General features: G+C 34.7%; 1 protein-coding gene across 2 annotated transcripts in view; it reads left to right on the top strand.

The window, feature by feature from the left end:
• The window catches only part of LOC145660575 (dynein regulatory complex protein 8), a 77,261-nt gene that overhangs the window by 45,964 nt on the left and 13,133 nt on the right, over positions 1–18,164 (top strand). Inside the window, exon 4 of one of the 2 annotated variants that reach the window (XM_081725808.1) lies at positions 12,021–12,231. In XM_081725808.1, the coding sequence (XP_081581934.1) occupies positions 12,021–12,231 (211 nt within the window). Of the gene's footprint in view, positions 1–12,020; positions 12,384–18,164 lie in introns of those variants that run through there. The other variant, XM_081725807.1, reaches the window with a different exon arrangement.

Raw genomic sequence — 18,164 nt, 5'->3', positions numbered from 1 at the left:
AATTGTCACTCTTAATCTCAGCTACTCCTAAAACTATGGATTCGACACTAATATTAGTAATTTTCGATCACTTTTAAAAGTTTAGTCCTTCCCCTATGTTGTACCCTCCCCCTCCTCAACAATCAGGGCTGAACTTGGATTGAAACAGCATCAAAAGTGTCACTTTCTCTCATCGACCCCGAAAACTATGGATTCCACACTAATATCGGTAATTTTTGATCATTTTAAAATTTCTCTCCTCCTCCCCCTCCACTACGTTGCATTGTCAAAGGGAATAGCCTAATGTAATCCCTGCCCCTAAACTCATGTATGTTGAAAGTTTGATTGAGATCGGTCGGTGGGTGGTTCAAGAATGATGAAGTCACAAAGACAGCCATTTTTTTTTTTACATATATCTCCTCGTCTCCCTCCCCTAGATTGGCTCGTCAAAGTGAAACGATAAAAAAAATCCAAGGTCCGACCCTCATATATGTTGAAAATTTGATCGAGATTGGTTGGATGGTTCAAAAGTTATTAGGTTTTATTAATTTTTATTTATATGTTCCCCTCCCTTAGGATCTACTGTTAAAGTGAAATTACAAAAATGTTTCCAGATCCGAACCTCATGTATCTTGAAAATTTGATTGAGTTCGGTCGAGTGGTTCAGGAGTTAAGTTTTATTTATTTTATACCCCCTCCCCTCTCCCAATCCCTCTGTTCTACCATCAAATTGAATAGCTTAAAACTAGCCCAGCCTCGAACTTCATCCATGTTACAAATTTGATCGAGATCGGTCGGGCGGTTAAGGAGATTTAGAGTCAGAAACATATTGATTTTCAATTTTTTTTATATATACAGGGGTGACAAAAATCTAAAAACACTTCATACAGGACACGTAAGTTTGGCCCTCCACTGTACAACACGTTTTGCGGTTGCCGATCGTTTTTTGTTTTCAATGTGTCATGTGGACCTTCCTCTTCCGTCAGCAGTAACCAGTTCACGTGTGAGTGTCGTGGTGTGAAAGTGGTGCAGTAAAATGGGCGACCTGACAGACTTGCAAAGAGGCATGATCCTTGGTGCCCGTCTGGTTGGAGCTTCAGTGGCAACAGTCGCGAACATTGTGGGAGTTTCGAAAGGCACTGTGTCCAATGTCACGAGGGCATACACAATTCATGGGCAAACGACGTCTGCAAAGCAGAACAGTGGTCGAAAGACAATTCTGTCAGATAGGGACCGGAGGGCATTAAAACGGATTGTAGCAGCTAAAAAGAAGACTACTGCAATGAAAATTGCGTCTGAACTCAATTCCGGCCTACAGAATCCGGTTTCATCAAAAACAGTGCGACGGGAATTTCATAAAATGAAAATTCATGGCAGGGCCGCTTTCGCCAAAGCCCTGGTCACAGGAGTAAATGCGAAGAGACGTATCCAGTGGTGCAAGGACCACAAGGCGTGGACTCATGAGCAGTGGAAACGCGTAATGTGGTCCGATAAATCGACCTTCACCTTGTTTCCAACAACCGGTCGTGTTTATGTATGGAGAACACCGTCGCAGACTTATGATACAGTCTGTCTGCTCCCAACTGTAAAGCATGTGTGTGGTTCTGTTACAGTATGGGTAGTAATATCATGGTTTTCTGCAGGTTCCATCATAGCCCTGCATGGAATGATGAATGCTAAGGCGTATGAGGCCATTTTGGGGGACCAGGTTCTACCCATGGCCCAAATATTGTTTCCTTATGGTGATGGCATCTACCAAGATAATTTGGCACCCTGTCACGCTGCAAAAACAGTGAAATCATGGTTTGAGGAGCATGACCAGGAGCTATCACACCTCTCCTGGGTCCCACAATCATCAGATCTGAATATCATTGAGCCATTGTGGTCTGAGTTAGAAAGGCGTGTTCGGTCTCATTACCCTCCACCAGCATCCCTTAAGGAACTGGAGGAACAATGGTACAAAATTCCACACACCACGATTCAGGAGCTGTATGCGTTCATTTCACGTCGGATCCAAGCTGTTTTGGACGCAAAGGGAGACCCCACACCATACTAGATATGATTTTCACACGTTTGCAAACGTTTTAGATTTTTTTTTTTTTTTGTCAAACACCTGTAGATTGTTGAGCTCCGTCGTGGCTAAGCGGTTAGCGTACGGGCCTTTGGCGTGAGCGGCGGCGAAAGCTCATGTGGTACGGATTCCACGTTAATCAGTAGATCTACGTCTCATATAGCCTCGCTGCTGAACGGGACGTTAAACTAAAAATCAACTCAACTCAACTCAACCTGTAGATTGTTAAAATTCAAAGTTTCATTCAAATTTATTTATATAATATTCTTAATTATTATTATTTTCTTCTTTTTTTATTCTTATTGTAATAAAACATTACAAATTTCAATTAATTTCAAACCTTCCTCTCTGTTCAATTTGCTATCACGTAATTTTATTTCCATTACTTCTCCTAATAACCTTTTATATGCATGAGTGAATATACATATAGCAGGGGGTATTTTCAAACAAAAGTTTATGTTGTTCTTCTAGTGCATGTTGCGCTGATGTTGACTTCTCTGGTTGATTTCATCGTACCTAGGTATATATCTTGTACGCTCTTCACAACTGGTTTTATTGTTTGTCCTGTTTGTCCAATGTATCGCACCCTTACTATAAAAGTGCCACAACTCAAAAATTGTCAATTTTAAGTTATGTATATAGTCGGATTAGTGAGCCTGCTGTCTATCCGGCAATATAAGAATCATGGCACTAGCTTTTCTTGAAGCTGCACGAGAGCCCTAGATTCACTAGTGAATAACATTAAAATGAATGTATTACCAACACTTTCAAATGCTATTTACTCAAAACTAACTTTTTTTTTAAGTTGTGGCACTTTTGTAGTAAAGGTGCGATATGTTATGTCACATTCTCATGGAATTGAACAAATACTTGGGGGTGTCTAATCTTTCCTGATCTTTCACGGAGCATAGTATTTTCCTGATTTTTAAAGATGGCATGTGGCATAAGTTGGCTACTAAATAAATATGGAATAATAACAATTCAGTTATGTGACTGTCGTATCTACATGGATCTGGAACACACACAAACAACTATAGACAAGAAATTATAAGAAGGTGCGATATTCATATAAATTAGTACCTTAAAAAACACTTACACATAAATAAGTGGAAAAATCTAGTATTTATAACGAGTAATTAATTTATGCTCTGATATGTAGAACTTACTAGGGTGTATGACCAATTCTGTGAGCTAGTGTAGGAGATCAGAAATACATTGTCATTTCTTTCCAGGCCGGTTCGAAACCAGAATGATTGCTTTCATCAATACTTTTTTCTTCTTCTTTCGTACCTTTTATTTAGAATCATGCAATTACATTCCAATTCGCTTTTAATTCTGAAGACGTTAGATTTCAAGTCTCAGTTTCCGGTTTTTAAATGCAATGTAGTTCATGCTTTATAATCCGTATAGTATGCTTACTGATGACTCGAATTTTGTTCTCTACACTTTCATGTTTACGTCTGAGAGTGAATGTTGAGGACTGTTTAGGATGACGATGTTTTTTATTTGCCTTACGTTTATGGACCGATATTTAGTAAGGTTTATATTTTATATATGCGACGATAGAGCTTGATCGATCAATATTTTATAGCGATATTTATTGAATGGGATATTATTTGGTTTTGTGTATGTAGATATCATTGTAATATTAAATTTATGGCACGAATAATATAAACTGAAGAAAAGTGAATAATTTAAACACAGCAATATCACTATAAGTTTATCAAATTCCAGCTTCTTTTTTCATTTTGATTTTCGTAGTTCTGTTATTGATGTTATACAATCTATTTATCAACAATACATTTATGGACAACTAAAATTTTGGAATTTTACTATATATATATATATATATATATATATATATATATATATATATATATATATATATATATATATATATATATATGTATATAGTTGTAAACACTTAATGGAATTGTTGTATGATATGGATACGACGATGGATATGTAAACGTTTATCTGCGAATACTTTATATAATTATCTGCTGTTTTACTGTATATAAATAAATGGATATTTAGGCACTGTATTTTCATTCTTTCCTTTACGTCAAGGTGTGTACTTACTCATCTTTCCATTTACCGCTAAATAAATCTAGAATGTACTCGTTGTTTCTATTTAACTTAATTTAAATTCTAAGTTCAAATATCTGTATGCAGATATTTGAATTACAATGCAATATAATATCTTGGCATCTTACATATATTCTCATCTGGATTAACACGTGTTTCTATATGTGTTGTATATCTGTTACGAATCAGATCCTGGTTTTCTGATTAAGTTCGCTATGTAATATTATTTAGTTTCATCTTCCAATTTTTTGGCTTTTGGGATAAGAGTAATTCTAATAGTTTGGATATTCATGTTTTAGTAATATCATACTAAAACATATCATACTCATACTTCCAGCTTATTCTATTCAGTTTTTTCTTTGTATCTTTTGACGCAAACATTACTTCTCTTCCTTTTCCTTTGTCTGTGTCCGTCCTTTTTTATGTTGTTTATAACTTTTCAATCAAGTAAATAATAATCTCAACTTAGATAATTGTGATAAGTGCGTTAGAATGTCATATATAAACAAGCAAAACCCATATTATATACATACAAAAATTGTTAAGAATAGTACAATACTTACACATTTCAGTAATTCAGGCTACTATTTCCAAATGCTCACATAGTTTTTTTCTAAATACTAGACCAACCATTTTTATGTTATGTACTAATATCAAAATATATTGAAAATAGTCCTGTTAAGTTTAGTAATTATAAATATTTTATGTTTTCAGTAATTTTAATTTCTATACCTCTCGTATTTATCGTATTTTTTCATTCTCTAACAATAATTGATTTTGTTTTTTGACGCAATTCGTTAGTTATATTTTTATCTTTTAAATAGAGATTTGCAATGTATTTGTTATCTTACTTGTCTTAATAAATATGTTCCATCTTAAACTGAAGGTTTACGTCTCATATAACCTCGATGCTGAAAAGGAACGTTAAGCTTCAACAAACAAACAATGATTGATTGTTTATTGACGGACGCTACAGAATACATACTAAATGAAACAACAATGACCTACCTCTGTATTCAGTGATGAATATCCTGATTATTCGTGCGTATACTGGTGTGCTCTGAGACATTTCTCAGTATTAACGTTGGCTGTTGAACTCAATTTTATTTACTTTATCACTGTTGAAAGTTGATGTCCTGGAAAATTATAAAACGCAGTATTATCTGAAAAACAATAACTGATATATTAATTTTCCTATTCCCCACGTCTTCACTTGGAGAAGTCATCTATAATGCTTTTGTAAGTCCTCTTATCTGAATGAGGAAAGTCTTAGATTTTTTTCTAACGAATATATTTCTTTTTGTTTGTTGTGTTAAAAGATTACTGTAAGTTTTCCAGTCCAATTTTTAAATACAATGTTTAGTCATAAGTCTTGCAATATTCTGCTATACAACATGCCTGTACTTATTACAGTACAATGAAAGCAGGTTAACATATAAAGTACAGCCTCTCGTGTTGGGACTGTCTGCTGCCACCTTCTTACAAGGGATACTATCCAACTCCTCGACTAGCATCGCATTGAAACTTGCACAAGAGGCAGGACATATTAAAAGATGGAAACATGCTTACTCGTACGATTCGCAACGCTCTAGAACAGGAATTATAATGATCTTTCTCCATAGTCCCTGAAAGTTATGTAGTCTGGTCATACGTGCCTTGGATGGAATATGAATATGAGCACTGGAACTTATTTTCTCACGAAGACAAATGTTGCAAACTCAAGATGATAACAGTCGGTGGTAATTGTGATCTCTGGTACCGGTATGTCATTTATACAAATCGATGTCAAATTGAACACGATACGCGACGGTAAGTTTCAAACGAATACGTTTACCCGGTGGAGAAAAGGGATATGCTAAAAACAACGCACCAATTCTTATTATTATTATTATTATTATTATTATTATTATTATATTAGTAGTATGATTAGTATTGTTAATGTTAGTAGTATGATGAGTAATAATAATTAGAAAATAAGACAAATTTATTTTTGAGCCAGTTAAGTAACGAAGGACTTCGGCCCGTGTTGATTGTCATTAAGGTTTTAAATTCCACAACCATAAAATAACATTACCGCAGCCGGGATTCGAAGTCCAGACCCTTGAGTCGCTGGCTTGACGTCTCAACCCACACGAACACGAGGTCGGCAAGAAGAAAAAACAGTATAGGATTTATTATTATTATTATTATTATTATTATTATTATTATTATTATTATTATTATTATTTCTTGCCGATTTGGTGATAGTGTGGGTTCAAGCGTCAAGCCAGCGATTCAAATGTCCCGACTTTGAATCCCGGCTGGGGTAGGTAGTTCGTGAATTTTAAAACCTTAATGGCAATGCTAGACGACAATCAACACGGATCGAAGTCCTTCGTTACTGAACTGGTCCAACAATATATTTGGTATCTTATTATTATTATTATTATTATTATTATTATTATTATTATTATTATTATTATTATTATTATTATTCATACTACTAATATTAATAATACTAATCATACTACTACTACTACTACTCTACTAGTAATAATAATAATATTCATAGCAAGCCACTTTTGCGTTGTGTTTTCAGCGTGTACCTTTTCTCCACCGGGTAAACGTGTTCGTTTTGAACTTACGATTGCATATCGTATTCAATTTGACATTGAATTGCATAAATGACGTACGAGAGATCAAGATCACCACCGACTATTATCATCTTGAGTTTGCAACATTTGTCTTCGTGAGAAAACAAGTTCCAGTGTATCAGATTCATATTACATCCAAGACATGTGTGATTCGAGTACATAACTTTCAGGGGCTATGGGGACTGTTCTACGACGTTGCGAATCGTAGAAATAAGCATGTTTCCATCTTTTAACATGTCCTTCCAGTTGTGCAAGTTTCAATACGATAGTTGTCAAGGAGTTGAATAGTATCCTTGTTAGAGAGAAAGAAGTCAGTCACTGCTGTTTCCACCTCGTGCTGGTTAGTGAAGCATCGTGATTTCAGGAAGTGTACCATCGATCGAAACAGGCAGTAATTCGAAGGGGCAAGGTCTGGAATTTATTCTGAAAGTAACATAAGTTTGATGGCATCAAGTTCTTGTCTTTCTAATTTTTCTTTTAAAAAATATTTATTTATTTATTTTATTTTATTTTATGTTTTTCGAGCCAAGGTGCGCTTTCGGTTCACCAATGCAAGATATTTTTGATGTAGTGAAGCATACATCCGCTCCAACTGTTTCGGTATAAATTTCGGCATTGACGGTACGATTATTAGGAATGAACTCGCAGTGAATTACTTCCTCGTAGTTCCTCCACACACACACACACACACACAGCAGGACTTTATGCTCGAAACGGTCCTGTTTGACGACCAGTTGTGGAAGTTGGCTCTTGCTCAACCACTGTTTTTGTATATTTAGATTTCAGAAAAACACCTACTTATCGACACGTGTGAAAATCCGTTTCAGGAAATGCATATCAAGCAGAATTTTGCAGCAGTTCTTGGCACACATTAAATTATGTTCTAGGCCTGAGCTGGGGTCAACTAATGTGGTACAATGTGGTAGCTCCTGATAGTTGTCCTGAGTTCGTGAAGGTGGCGCACTTGAGTGGACTGGGACATGCCAAGTTGGTTTGATAATCGTCATGTGTAGTGGATGAATTTTCCTCAATGGGGTGTCGTATGACCTCAAAAGCTGTTACCTTGGAGTGGCCGGACTTTGGCTGGTCTTCGACATTTTTTACAACTTGCACGAAGTTTCTGGAACCACCAGTTTATGTGCAATAGTTCACTGCACCTTCCCTTCTCGCATGACAATTCTTTTGGGCTGCGGCAGCAACCAATGTTATGCTCGAGTTCAAACTCATACAGTAAGAATTCGGGTATGAGACGACGTTATTGAGCACTCATCATTTCCACAAAAAACTGATGGAGTGTCAGACTCCGCGTTAAATAGTTCACTTGTCATATGTCCCTTGGGTCAATTTTGCCTTGTACTTAAGGTCGATCACGGCGTATACACGCGCCTACTGTTTGGGTTGTGGAAATGTTCAGGACTTATGATCCACCTTTTTAAACACGTAAAAACGCTTGGTTTTCATAACTATTTTACTTTTAATGTAACATTTGAAAATAAATTATTTCTAATATATATACACACACTTAACTATATATTCCTATTGCGACTTGTTAATTTTTAGTAACGCTCATTTTTCATTTTGTATCAGTTATCTGAATTGCGAAGATAACTATACTTGGCCGTATAAAAACTACCGTGAATAGATCCAAAAACAACAATAATTTAATTCGTAAATAATCATTATATACAATCCTATTTATAATTTGGAAAATAAAATGGAGTACACAAGTATTTCTTTTCTATAGTTATATCATTATTATTCTTTATATCATTCCCTGCGATCTTTTTTTTATTTTTTTATTACTTTTTTTTTATCAAGATTGAATAGATCTTTAGATTTATGAAGAATGATTGGAGCACATTTCTGTCCGTGCTGGTGGAACAAGAATGAAACACTTTAACTTGTTCTGTTCGATGTATAGTCTCTAGCAAGTGCCTGGATAAGCCTGAGCGGGGATTTATGATCCCTTGAGTTCTTAACGTGTTCTTTCACTGGTGGATCTTTGTCATTTTTATGTAGGACTTGGGGCATGCAATTAGAACCTGTTCTTTCATTGTAGTGGATGTATTCCTCTTTGATCATTCCTACGTAGGATTTATAACATTCCACTTAGACCAAAAGTAGTTAGAGACTCAAGGAGTGATGACCCTTCCCTCCTCCTCCCGCCACACACACACATCAAGCTTTTCCAGGTATAGTAAGATACTGGATATTGAATTAACTAATTAACTCTGTGGCCTATTAAACTCGGATTTTCAATGCCGCGTTCACAAAAGCTCTCCATTGTCATTAACCAACTGGATCCAGTTTCTACTTTGTATTCCTATTTCTGCGAAATCCATCTTAATATATATCCTCTCATCGGCACCTAAGTCTTCGTAATGGACGTTTTCCTGTTGGATTTCCAGTAAAAACTTTGACAGCGTTCCTACCTTCTATTCTGGCTACATGACCTACTTACCTGAGCTCCTGACGTTTTCCTGTTGGATTTCCAGTAAAAACTTTGACAGCGTTCCTACCTTCTATTCTGGCTACATGACCTACTTACCTGAGCTCCTGACGTTTTCCTGTTGGATTTCCAGTAAAAACTTTGACAGCGTTCCTACCTTCTATTCTGGCTACATGACCTACTCACCTGAGCTCCTGACGTTTTCCTGTTGGATTTCCAGTAAAAACTTTGACAGCGTTCCTACCTTCTATTCTGGCTACATGACCTACTTACCTGAGCTCCTGGACTTGATGACCCTAACGATGTTTGCTAAGCGGTATAAATTATGCAGTTCCTCGTTATGAAGTTTCCGCCATTCCCCATTCTCGTCATCTTGGGTCCGAATATTCGCCTCAAGAATTTATTCTCAAGTACTTTCAGTTTGGGTTCTTCCCTCAGAGTAAGCGACCATGTTTTACAACCATACAGCACAATAGGCATCATTATCGTTTTATATATTTTAAGCTTCAAATTCCTTGACAGAATTCGCGACGACAAAAGATTTTGAACTGAATACCTGTACTGCTTGCAGTTGATATTGAATTTCTTTTTTGGATATGATTTTGGTTTATTAATATTGGTCCTAGATATTTGAAAATATCCACTTTGTCGAAATTATTATTTGATATTTTGACGCATCCATAATTTGCAATATTACGATCTCGGCGAATTTCCATGTATTTAGTTTTTTTCTGCATTTACTTCTAAACCCTGGAAGTATTTAATAAGGCCTCTGAATTCTTTCTATTGTTCTCCTATCGCCCTTTATTAGATTTATATCATCAGCATACGCCATAGCTGGTGAATACCATTCAGCTCTAGACCTCGATTGTTGTCTTCGATTTTCCTTATAGAGTACTCCAGAACAAAGTTGAATAATAATGGCGACAACGCATCATCCTGGACATCGAATAGAACAAGTGTTTCATCCTTGTTTCACTAGCACGGACAGAAATGTGTTCGAAGTGTTCTTCATAAGAACTAAAGAGAATCTGCCTCAATCTTGAAAGAGGTAACCTAGATCACTGATGGGATGACACCGATTCTAACTTCAGAAAAGAAGTCTACTACTTATATACTTTATTTGGAAAGTGAAGTAAAGAATACAGGTATTAGACTAGCATCTGCAACAGGAATACATATTTTTTTTCAAAGGATGTATACTAAATTAGCTACGTAAAGTATATTAAATTACTAAAAGTAAATTAGCTACGTAAATCAAGTGCATTCATGTGTTTATATACATAAATTCAAGGAGAAAACCTACAGTAATCTTCTAATACAAGAAAAATATCCAAAGGAGTTCGCTAGAAAGAGACAGCTGAGGTTAAACTCACTTATATACGAGGTCTTGCAAAAACATTAATATAGAAACACACACTGAAGAAATGGAAAGAAAAGCAAAACTAATGCATCAGTAATTGTTTTCCAGATAATATGAGATTTCATAATTTTCCCGGGCAACAATTTTCAACAATGAGTATATAAATAAAATTGAGTTCAATAGCCAAAGTTGGTGTTGAGAAAGTTGGCCAAGGGCAAAAGTCAGAGGAGAGCTTTTGTGAACGCGGCATTGAACTTCCGGGTTTCATAAGCCATAAGAGTTAGTTAGTTAGTTAGACTTACTAGTAAATTAATAAATAAATATTATTCTTTCAACATTAAGATTAAAAATATTAAGTTTCTTAAATGAATGTTATTTTTAATTTGTTCAATATATTTGTTCCAATGCCTTATGTGAATTTGATATTATGAAAGACTTTTACATGTAAACTTTAAATTTGTTTATGAAAAACGAAAAATCATCCATGCAGCACAAACTGTTGGTTTAGTGCTGACCAATTGTAAAATTAGCTTACTTGCTAACGTTGGTTCTACCCACAATTTTTCCCATATCTACAAACTATAAAAATTTAGAACAAAAAAATAAATACTGTTCTTTAAAATTGTTTTATTTAATGAGCACCAGATGTATACAACAACATTAAAATAAAGTGGCAAAATAGGTAGCGTGGCCTCCCTGTGTCTTCCTCGTAATGGGTATATGTTCTACTATTTCAGCTACTAGTGACAAGTCTGTTGTTGGTTTTTGTGTGTGTTACCTACTCTTGATATCCTTATTAACCAAATAAATTTTATTGGTAACCATTTTGTGCAGCACTATTCTGTGAATACTTTCAATTATTATTATTATTATTATTATTATTATTATTATTATTATTATTATTATTATTATTATTATTATTATTATTATTGTTATTATTATTATTATTTTGAAAGTTTAAATAAGTAGCGACAATTTTTTTCACAGATCGTCTGTTCTATGAGTTTTGCTTAACAAACGGCCAAATTTGTAACTATGCATTTATATCAAGACGACTAAATTAAACACAATAAGTGTAATTTTACAATTGTGTAATTGGTGACTTGATTAATTACAAATGTACTGAATATAGTTCATTGTACTAATTTTAAAATGGTACACTGCAATTAAGGACAGTAATGCACCTATGTAAATTTTACGATTAGGCTTCCAGTAAATAATGCGCAAAGTAAGAGGTTTTCCTAATTTGTTTCGGCATATTTACCCACTCCTTGTAGATTTTTTCGAAATTTACATTGGTTTGGTTATTGTTACACAGTTGTTTCCCACCGTCGACCTTTTATAATTTTTGTAGGAAAATTGGCCTAACAATTTAACCATTCATTCGCAATCAGGCGATCCGAGTGCGTTGCATTGCTAACGTGTAGGTCTTTACAGATTTCAATCAGCGCCTGCAGAAAAACTCCTCCAAGCATTTCAAACACTCGACCCGGAAAAGAAAGGATATCTGACAAAGGATTTTCTAACAAAAGAAATGATGGAAGAAGGGGAACCTTTCACACAGGAAGAAGTGGACGAAATGATGGCTTCCGCAATTGATCCTGAAACTGGAACAATCCAATACGAAGCATATATTAATCAACTAATGGTAAAAAAACGTCCTTAATACAACATTATTGCAATATGTCATTTTTTAATGTTTGGTGTTAAATATATTATCACTTCTTTGTATAATTTTATAGATTATGTTTAATGCATGCAATTTGTCATTAAATTTAATAATAACCTTTGCACTTTTAATTGTGTTTTATTGAAATGTATAAAAATAATATACATGTCAAGGATTTAATTGCATGACGGTTTAAAATTGTGTTATAAACTCATCTTGTAAATTTAATTAACTGATTTATTCTTTTTCTTTTGTTAGATGAACTTTAATGTTCAAATGTTTCTGATTTCGTGTGCGTACTAATTTTTTTCGTTATAAAGTACCCGTACCAGTGGAAAGTTGAAATTTGGCATGTTTGAAGCTTTCTAGGACTAACCGACAGGAAAATGACCAAAAATAAATATTTTTATTTTTTAGGTCGTCTAAAGGAGGACGAAGAAATTCCCCATGTTATTCAAATGGGTCTTTGCATGTTTTTAAATGCTTATATATACGCGCGTATATATATATATATATATATATATATATATATATATATATATATATATATATATATATACCGTATTTACTCGCGTAATTTTCGCACTTTTTTAGAGGAAAAAAGTTGTTTTGAAACAAGGGTGCGTAAATTATGCGGGGAAAAAATTAGTCACATCAGTGAACATCATCTAATTTTTCCTCAGTCAAAATAACACGAAAATACCAGTACACATTTTCTTTGTAGCAAGAATTGACAACAAACAACTAATTCTAAATTTGTAGAAAAATAACATTAAAGAATTGATTAAGAAGTCGTGTGGTTTCTTATCTTACAAATCACTGTCAAATCCTCGCGTGCGCAAATTACGCGAGGAAAATAAAATATACAGAAAATGCCCTCCAAAATTAGGATGCGAAAATTATGCGAGGGCGAAAATTACGCGCGTATTTACGGTATATATATATATACATATAAAAGCAAAATGTGTAAATTAATAATTGTTACAGAGATAAAAAAGATAGAAATAACAAAAGGTCACCTGTTACGAATGCTGTTCATGTGAAACCAAAAGAGAAAAAAGTACAAAGTGAAAATGGTTATCATTTTCTGCATGCCATTAAGAGTACAATCACATGGAGCTAGCATTAAACCCTGGGAGTGTTCATCAATCGAGTATGCCACGAGTGTTTAGGCATACAAACCTGTGGAACATATTGATTTGATTTAAAAAAAAAAAAAAACTTTTCTATTAAAATAAAAAGTATCTGCCATTTATATCTAACTTCAGCAGTGTCGCATACTTCACAGTCTGTGACCATTGCTCGGCAACGGACAAGTTTTAAAGATAATGAGTTCAAACCAAAACCATATGGAAGATAATGGAATGGACAACATTCTGTGTTCTGTGAACATTGAGACGTACTTTAGAACGTTAGGGGAAAAAAGCTTTGAACATTGATGATGGAAACCTAAAAATGTCTGTTTTGGAATGTACATTTTGAAACAAAATAAATGAGACTCACCTTCAATTTTTTGTCTACATAGAGACTAGATAATAGACAACGTCCCAAACAGGTTTCAGACTTGAGAACCATATACTCGATTGTTTGAAATTTTTAAACATTGCGAATTTTCGAAAATCATCTATTTTCACCACCAAATAACTCAGGAAGGACGCAAATGAAAAAATCTGAAATTTGCACAAAATACACGATAGTTTTGCGGTGACAAGTGGGTAAAATTGCATCACTGAGACTTGATTAGTTTTTGAGTTATAAGTTTTTTCTTTACTGGGACTTAACATCATGAAGCGCCATGAGGCGTGGATATAAACTTTGTAGCAAAAGTCAAAATCACACGACAGTAATATTAAATTGGTAAATTATGCACAATTTATGAATCATATCTTGTACACACACACACACACACACAAAAAAAAAGAAAAAAAAAAGAAAAAGAAAGAAACGCGTCTGTTATTTCTTTTCTGCCAATAGCGCTGCTGTTCAGACATCAGTGAGGTAAACAATTGACTAATTTGTGTACAGGGTTTGGCACTGATATTGAAACTACGACCTGTAGGAATTGTGAACTCTGTGGGTGTGAGTTCCCGGAGAACCTTAGTGATTGGCACCCACACCTTGTCATTCGTAGCTAGTTTAAAAGAGGTTCTTGGGCCATGGGGATGGAACAAATGAACAAAAAGATCGTCCTGACTGATGTCTTCAATTCTCCCAATCCGCCATTTCTCGTCGTAAATACAGACTACGGTATCATTAGGCGCAAATGACAACATGCCGTGTTCTCGAAGTGCTGAAGCACTCAATCAATAAGTTCATCTGGTTGTGATAACTCATAACATCTGATTTGTTTGCGTCAGAGGTACAAATCTATGATATGATCTGGTACTGATAATTCTTTTACAAGTAGCAAATCTCGAATTTCTTGCTGTTTGACTTCACTTCTGCTGAAACATAGATAAATTGTATGTCTGAGATACTATCAACACAAAACTTGAGTATCTGTTCAGCTGTTAAAATTTCGAATTTCACATCATTGCAACAACTTATAACTCAGAAACTACTGAAGTCTCAGTGATACAATTTTACCCACGTGTTACTGCACAACCATAGTCTATTTTGTGCAAATTTGGGATTTTTTTACTTGCGTCCTTCCTGAGATATTTGATGGTGAAAATACATGATTTTCGAAAATTCGCAATGTTTAAAAGTTTCCAAAAAATCAAATATATGGTTTTCAAATCTGAAACTTGTTTGGGACGTTGTCTATTATCTAGTCTCTATGTAGACAAAAAATTGAAGGTGAGTCTAATTTATTTCATTTCAAAATGTACATTCCAAAATAGCCATTTCTAGGTTTCCAACCTCAATGTTCAGAGCTTCTTTTTAGACTTCTAAAGTACATCTCAATGTCCACAGAACACAGAATGTTGTCCATTCCATTATATTTCACATGGTTTTGGTCTGAACTCATTATCTTTAAAACCTAAAAAGTTCCAGCGTTTAACGGAATCCTCTAAAAAGTGCAAAATACGCACACGTGCCTATACAAAATGGCCGCTAGAAACAAACCTGCGCTGCAAAAAATAAATAAATAAAAATAAAAAATAAAATTAAAAAAAATAAATAAATAAATACCCATTTACGACTCCATGAATGTGGTAAAATTAAGGTAAAAAAATAAAAAAAATTGTCAGCAACCTTTGACCTGGAAATTGGTCGATTTCATTTAAATTGCCCCAGTTGTAAAGTAACAAAAGTTTCGAATTCCAAAATTTGGTAGGACAACCATCAAATTGGCAACCCTGGCCAGGCCGTATCAATTATTTTCTTGATTATATATATATATATATATATATATATATATATATATAAGCGGATGATTTCAGTGAAAAAAAAGTTTACATAAGAGACTCTCGTTGCTTTCGCTTGCAAATTCCGACCGTTCTTTTGAAGATTTTGTTGATTCTGTTGAGGCCTGTAATATTAAATCCATTGATATGGATGAACATTACGAAGAATTCAAAGTGTTCAAGAAGTAGCAGCCTCAGGTATGTTCAAGAACTGTACAAAAACTGTTGAAGAAAGGTATTTAAAACTTTTCGAACGTGCGAAAACACCAAGCGAAATTGGTTACAGAGTAGTAATGCTTACTTCGAACGGGTATTTTCATTAATGAATTGCCATTAAGTCGGTTGGACAAAGAACCAACCGACTTAATATTTCCACAGTTAAGTTCGAACTTTAAGTTCGTTTCAACTTTGAAGGAAAAAGTGAGAATGGAACATGCAGTGACATATTTAAAGAATTCTTGCAGAACAAGCGTCTATTGAAAGCCGCTCAAGGATCAGAGAAATATCAATGAGGCAACAATTTTAACATGTAAGTGTTGCTATTTGTAAATGTAGCTTTCCTTGCTTGAGCCAAAGATACTTAAGTGCAATTAATGAACTGAATTGTCATATGTGGGGAAAAGGTTTACATATTCATAAAGTCCGGCTTTCTAAGTCAATGTATCCGTTTTTTTCATCATTGCCTTCTGGCCACCCTAAGTACAAATCAAGGAACATATTGACACTGCGATATCAGATTAAATAGATCCGTTTAGATGAATTGATGCAAAAAAGCTTGTTTGTTTGAAGTTTAACATTCCTTTTCAGCATCGAAACGGAGATGTCAACTTACAGTTTGAAGTGAGATCTGAAAAACGTAACATCCCCCAGAGACTCAATCCGGGTCTCTCCAGCACCAAAGATTAAATCGTTAAATATTCAATCATGAAATTTTTCATTGTGTTTATCAATTACGATTGCGTTTCAGGATACGAAAATGAAGGAAGGTGCAGTCGAACATTGAGTGTTTAGAAGAGTGATAGAGTGAGAAAAGCAAGCTGTCTTTTGATAATGCTTTTCAGCTTTCGTACGTCGCACCGTGGTCAGTTTTTACGATCTGGCGTAAAAAAAAAATATTTCATGCTAAATAAATTGTAACTGAGTGAAAAGTGAGCTTTCAAACTCCCTAGCACGGTGTAGGGAAAATATAGCCTGCTACGCAAACCAATAACTTGTTCCGCGCAGATGGAAATACTCAAACCAATGTTTATCTTTGGGTAATCGTGAATTGGGCGTCTATGGTAAGTTCTACCACCTGCTGAGTACATGTTTATTGAATTTGCTTTGATTTTCTGTCAAAAATCATAATATGGGTAGGTAATCTTCATATTTCGTTTGAAAATTTTATGCAACTTCTAATTTGATTATTTTTTAAAAAACATCAAATTTAATTATTTTATGCAAATTCTAATTTGATAAAAACAACACATTTCGAATACATTCTAATGACAGTGAGATTATAATAGTGTTTGTTGTATTTGATGGACAAAGAGCATTGTTATTAACGCGTGTTGGTAACCATAACGACTTCATTATTTGAAGTATATATATCGATGTTTCAATTGTAATAAATTTAATTTGCAATAACTTGCAATTAATACATTTATGAGCCTTTACTTCGCACTAACGGTCCAGAAGTATCTACACCAAAACTGTCATTTGTGTGTTATTTTGTACCTAGGCGGGCACACCCTTGCATTAACCCACACAGGTTAGGTTCAGTTAGAGTGGGATAGGTTATATACATGACTCACAACGCCGGTTTTCGCACCTTGCGCATGTACATAAAAGTAAATTTACACATCTACCCCATTTACTTTCCTACGCTATAGAAGTACGCTTCACGACCTTTTTGATATTTACAGCTATGGTATCGATAGGTATAAATGCAACGCTAATAAAACTGTTACTTTTCTCACTACCAGCGACGTATGCAGGGGGTTCTTCATACATACTTGGTAGTGAATACTACATATAACCTTCGCACTACAGAGCTTACATAAAATACTCATTTACGGAGGAATATTGTAGACAGTGTTGTGTTAGCAATGGAACAAATGCCCGAAGAGGTCCAAGAAGCGCGCAACAAGGACTTTTAAACACTTCCGAGAGCATCACTCGTAACTTCAGCCAGTAACAAGTCATGGAAGACATGATGGACATGTTACTGAACTCCTTAGGTGCCTACATCTCTAATTTGAAGGAGAAAAAAGAAGAATGAATGAAATTGTACGAAACTTTGCTCCAAATAAGTAATTCTAATGTCAAAAGTCACGAAAGATCCCCAAAATCAGTGCGAGTCAAGCAATGATAATATTAGCGACAGCGATAAAAGTGGCCACTTAAATCAGAGGTAATATACAGGGTGGTCCAGAAGTGGGCGTACCCCCTCCTTTAGTTTCAACAGTATAGTGTTAGTTATGGTAGAATGTCTGTACACAGTTACGTTGAAGTCTTAAGGGTCTTAAGAATCATAAACATCGGTATGATCACCACCCACGTCGTAACACAGATGAATTCTGC

The sequence above is a fragment of the Thermobia domestica genome, chromosome 9 (assembly GCF_964235325.1).
Source record: "Thermobia domestica chromosome 9, izTheDome1.hap1.1, whole genome shotgun sequence".
Lineage (NCBI taxonomy): Eukaryota > Metazoa > Arthropoda > Insecta > Zygentoma > Lepismatidae > Thermobia > Thermobia domestica.
Note: the sequence above shows the minus strand (reverse complement) of the source record. Positions and strands in the feature narration are given on the sequence as shown.